We start from the raw sequence: 5,901 nt of genomic DNA, 5'->3' as shown, positions 1-5,901 counted from the left end.
CAATGATTAGCTATTTAATGACAATAATCCGAAAGGGAGATTGGTCACTTCCAAACAAAGTATAGCTTTATGTTAGTGATTGCAGTGAATTAATGTGTTCAAAGTTCAACTTAGTTGAATTCGAAACCCGTGTGGGGAGAAATTCTTGATCGTGCAGATTCTTATTGAAATGAGTGCATTTTGCCGGCAGAATTTTGCTTTGAGAATTCAGGGTCTTTCCCAGCAAATATGAGCAACTGAGGTCATTAGCATAGACTGAGGTCTATGAGGTCATTAGCAAAGGCTGCATTATCCCATGGCCATTTCAAGTAATTTTGCCTTTTGTGATCACATGAACCTGAGTGTGCAGGCACATCCTCACATTTAATTTTGAGCATATTTTAAAGGTTACCTTACCTTTTTTTTTTTTGGTATTCTGTCTAAAGGTTCCATTTTAATTAGGGCTGAACGATTAATCGCACTTTCCATGTAATCGCACTTAAATCGAGATGGCTTATCGCGATTTTAAAATCGCAAAGGCTGCGATTATTTTTTATGCGCAGTTTGTCATTGATGTACGGCTCTGTAAACGCTGCTCCATCTTAAAGCACTGTGAGTTTGAGTCACTTCTAACGTGCATTTGAAAAAACAACACGCGTCAAACATCTTTCCAAAACATGAGAAGCATTTATGAACCTCTTGTCCAACAACAGACAACATTTAATAACATGCATTTACTCCAAACTCACTTCATAATGACAGCTGAGCTCCTTCTTCTGTGAGATGATGTGCCTGATTTTAAGCAACGTGACGTGACTTTACTAGAGTGCCGAATTGCAGAGCTCGTGCAAACATATCCACGTTGCTATGATCAGATGCTTTTCTTATGCTTGATTTAAAAAAAATGCTTGCTGTTTTCTCAATTTTGTTGTGTTTATTTTGTTATTGAGAGGAAAGAGCACAGCACATACATATTCATCTAAATGTCTCTCTCAGTAGTGTGGGCGGCGTCGGATGTTTGCTAACAGTATATTGCTGGTTACATATTTCAAACTTTTTTTTAAGCAAGGACCGAAAAAGAACTTTGCCGTGAGTATTGGGGCCTTAACTCTCATTAGAGTAGGCCTATTAGTTGAGTATGCTGTTTGTGGTAGGGTTAGAAGAATAAATTGACTTGTAAATACTTGTAAAGTTACTTATAGTCAGTAGAATGTTTGATGGGAGACCATCAAAATAAAACATTAGCAGAAATTTAACATGTCTACTAATACTCTACTGAGAGTTAGTTGACGTAGGTGAAACGCTTCTTTAAGTCAACAGAATGTCCATCAAAATAACATGTTACCATGGTTCCATTTAAAAATATAGCGCTTTTTCTGACTAGATATGTCATGCTTACAAGACTGGAAGATTGGCCTTGTGTAACAAACATGGGCTATGGAATGGATTTATGAAACAAATAAGACTATCACATCTAAAAGGGATGTGTTTTAGAGGAAAGTATACTCGATGTCTATGAAACAAGATACATTTATCTGAGAAGAAAAATAAGATGTGACTTGTTTTGACAAAATATTCACATTTTATTTGTGCGCATTTCACAATACATATCGTTTCAATGCAGCTTTACAGAAAATGCATGTGTCTATATTACAATTTGGAGTGATCTGTTATAAGAGGTGACTGTGTCAAAGTTATGTATTTCAGAAATGTACGTATACAAATCACGCAGTTAGCTAATAAATATTAATTAAAAGAAAATATTAATTTAAGGCAGAAAAAATGAGCTCATTGAAGTAATATGTATTGAATAGAAGTGTAGATTGATAGCGCTCACCCTATTGGCAAATAGTTTTTAATTGTTTTACAACCAAACCTAATATGCAAATTTTCTTCTAAAGTAAATGTATCATAAGAAAATTTTACTTGACTGGTCCTCAGTGCCAACTACTTACTAAATAAACATTGTGGCTTTAATCTCTACTAATGATATGATGTTATATAGCAAAGATAAAACATTTGAAACTAGAATTTAAATAAACTATATAGCCATTTTCCAATATCAATCAGATGCTTTAAATATAATTATAATATAAAATGAAATATCAAGCTTTTGCTTTATGTAATAAAACACAGGCACAGGTTTTATGAAATAGCATTTATTGATGCTTTATGGCCAGAGAAATAATGTCATTTTGAAGGTGTATTCATGTACATAAAAGACCTTTCATGCAAATCATTACAAATGTGATATTTGGTGATTTCAAGACACTTCTAACCCTTTTAATCAAAAAGTAATAGCCTACTAATTCCAATGACAGCACCCGTAATGTACCTCACACTGCAGTATAAGGATTGCGATCACTATCTTCGTTCTGTAATGTTAACGTAATTTTAACCTTTGCATTAGCAACCCAAATCCTTAACAATTGAACATAAATAGCATACAAAAGCCATAAATAAGGTTACAATGACATAAATATTATAACATACAATACGTTTTGACATTACTGGGAAGAAAATGTATTGTTTTATCTTTTGAACAAATTCAATCAAAATAGAACAAAAATACTCCTCCATTGCAATGCTTTAAAATGTAGCTTTGAAGCGGAACATACAAAAAATACCCCAAAGTAGCCTACTATGGTAAGAACATGTATTTTTTTGACATGTTGTTCTTGAAAAAAATACCCTAGAAGGAAATTATTTCAGTACCAAAGTATATTTTTAAAGTACCCTGGTATTAACATGTGACACAGTCACTGTTCCACAGTATTTTTTGTTCTGTACATGGCTTTGCTATTGATAATATCTCAAATATATCTGAAATCCAAATTATTCTGCTGACAGAAGAAGAACTGGTTTAGATGACACAGACAACTGAATATGATACATCATTCATGGTAGCCCTTTTGATCTGTATGCAAAGCTACAGAGAGAATGTCATTTTTGTTTTCATTTTCACCATATTCTCTTCATGTGGAAAAATGAGGATACACCACAAAGACTGTTTTTTGTTCCACATTTCCATCAATAAGGAGCAGACTGTTGGTCCCTACCTCGAGTCTATCCCCAAATTGGAGAAAAAAAATACCTTCAGAGAACATACTTTTGCTCCAGTATGGGGATGTAAATGTCACTGTTTCCATGTAGGTGAGCAGCGGCAGGGCCTCTATACCGTAGCTGTCAGTGTGATACTTAATATTATGCTGCAGAGTGTAGCTACCATTGGTTGTGTTCTTCCATTTTTCTGTTCCTGTGTACGTGATCTGCAAAGAAACTTTGTACATTCCGTCACGACGGACTCTCAGAAGTTTACCGTTTCCCTCCAAGGTCAAGGATTGGATTTGGTTTGGTGCCGGATTTACTCGTGAAAGCATCCATGGCACAAGTTGTTCTTTAGCAAAAGGTCCATCTTTAGGCAAAGCACTAGAGTTAACTAGAGAGAAGGGAAAACGTGTTAATACATTCAGTCAAAAATGTTTTAAGAATCTTTGAGAATGAAAATTGCACATGATATGCTATTGTCTAACATCTGGCTTAAACATATCTGTGTTTCCCCTGCTCAATGACAGTGATGAAACTCCTTAATGTTAATACTTTATTTAGCACTAAAAACGTTTTGTTTTTTAAATGGAGATCACAATTATCCGACGATTCTGAACAAAATAACACTTTTAATTAATTTGAATGAATTATTTGAAGCGTCAAGTTACTTTCAGAAGGTGATTTACTCTATTTCGGTCTCTACCATAGACATTAGTGACATCCGATTTATACATTTTTATCCCAGTACTTCTGCGATCATTTGAATTATTATAACACAGAAATAATGATTTGAATGTTCCGCTGCGATCGCACTTGTCCAAGTTTTAATAGGCATAGCTAAATCGTTGTCAATTAGGAATAAGATGGTGTGGGTGTTTGAATCAAGGTCACGATCTTTTAATTAATCATGCAGCTCTACTTAATATTTAATTGTAAACCAATTTAAACAGATGCTGTCTATTTAAAGTTCAGGGCCTAAATTACAGCAAGTAGGCGCAAGTTGTCTGATTAAAGGAACATCTCTTGGTTACAGTAAATCGTTTCCAAATGATGAATTGGTGATTATGTTTTGTATTTACCAGTATGTCTACTAATGAATTACTTCTTAATGCACTTAATACATTACTTCTTACCTGTCAGACGAGTGATGGATGTATGTATTTGTGTCGGGGTCAATGCTTCGCTGCCCTGACGCTGCATTGCTATATGAATGGAAAATGTGATATTCAAGATGTCATATATAATGCATCATGGTACCACAATGTGAAAGACACTAAATTCAACATTTACAATAAAATTCAGCTTTAGTAATGAACTCACCAAATGTAGGTGCCTCAGTTACATTTTCCTATGAAAATAGAGCAAATGTAAACAGTTTAATAAACACGCAATGAATCCTAAATTAATCAGTGTACTGATTATCTCAGGCATGACTGTACTTTTTTATCAATAACATTTTTTAAATAAGTAAATAATGAGCAACATATTTTTTATTAACACTAGTAATGTATCATTATTTCTTTATTAGATGCTAGTAGCCTACTTATTCTGTTGGTATTACTAGTCATATATCCTATTAACTGTGTTATCAACTATTTACTTCTGACAACTATGTTTTCCCATGACTAATGGTATGTCCTAGTTTCACTAGTAATAAGGTACTAGTACTTATTTCTTACTATGCCACTAGTAATAGATAGGTTATTATTTCAGACTTAGCAAGTAGGCTATAGCCTATAAATTACAATATGCAGTACACTAGTATTCCAGTTAATACTAAACTTTTTTAATATTAGAAAACACATTAGTTGAACTAGAAGTCATTAGAAGTAAAATAAATAAATAAATAAATTAAGAGTAGAAGTTAATATTTGTTGCAATCAATAATAAAAAGGGTCCCATGTACATATCTGAATGTTGTCTTTGGTGTATATAGTCTATTCAGCAAAGCAAAGCAAAAAAAACTTCACTGGCTCTCTAAGCAGTGACATGCCTGATTGAAGTTGACTTTGAATGTATGCGTCTTACCTTGCACGTCGACGGGTATGCGTGATTGATGATCGTGAACAGGCAGATGGAGAAGCAGAATAGCAGGCTGATGGACTGGAAGAAGTATACCCGTCGCCGCATTGAGCGGAACTGTGTCTTAAGACGGCTCACGGGATCGAGCTCCATTACAACCACGTACTCTTTACCGGCAGTCTCTTCTTTTCCCATCTCCATAAAGGATAGTTTAAAATGCACCGCTTCATTCCCTCTGTTCGGACTCCTCTATATATGCTATTTCTCCCACGTGTTTTCTTCAACGCCCAAAACAAACAGCCTACTCGTTAAGTTTCGGCATCTTGAAAACGTGAGGCTCTCTCGGTCAAGTCAATCCAGTGTTGCTTCCTGCTTTGACATGCAAGACCTGCGCTTGACAACGTGCCAAATTCTTGAGCAAATAAACTATTACGTCGGCATTACTAGTGTTGCGTGTTCACAGCGTTACAGTAAATGTTGGGGTAAGGCTATTCGAAACCCCCGTACAATAAGTCATGCTCTATGACTCAACGCTTCAAGAGCAGTGCCTGATTAAAGGTCTGTGAATTTGTATGGTGATAGCACGGAGACCGACAGACTAGACAGAGCAGGTTACTTATGATTTAAAAAAAAAAAATCTCAGCTCTCAGATTCTGTCAATTTTATTACGAAATTCAAACAATAAATATCGTTTTGGCGCTTGTAAGTGTGATTGACAGATCCCTAGCGGCAGAACCGATCATCTAATAGTAAATAAACACGAACACTGTTGAAAGATACAGTAGCCTACAACTTACCGAAATGTATATTCCTCATACATAATAGCCTATCGATCAATCAGTGTTTTTCATC

The 5,901-nt window shown here is 35.0% G+C and overlaps 1 protein-coding gene across 1 annotated transcript; it reads right to left on the bottom strand.

Annotated features, from left to right (window-relative positions):
• Positions 1-2,126: 2,126 nt before the first annotated feature.
• LOC307174066 (uncharacterized protein) lies at positions 2,127-5,592 on the bottom strand. Its single transcript, XM_079897728.1, has 4 exons — positions 5,056-5,592; positions 4,348-4,375; positions 4,161-4,229; positions 2,127-3,418 (listed from the first exon to the last, which is right to left on the bottom strand). Exons 1-4 carry the CDS (start codon positions 5,248-5,250, stop codon positions 2,955-2,957), a joined length of 756 nt encoding a protein of 251 aa, XP_079753854.1. The 5' UTR covers positions 5,251-5,592; the 3' UTR covers positions 2,127-2,954.
• Between the last annotated feature and the right edge of the window lie 309 nt (positions 5,593-5,901).

Source organism: Squalius cephalus (assembly GCF_949319135.1).
Source record: "Squalius cephalus genome assembly, chromosome: 16".
In the NCBI taxonomy this organism is placed as follows: domain Eukaryota; kingdom Metazoa; phylum Chordata; class Actinopteri; order Cypriniformes; family Leuciscidae; genus Squalius; species Squalius cephalus.
This window is presented reverse-complemented; position numbering and strand designations above follow the sequence as displayed.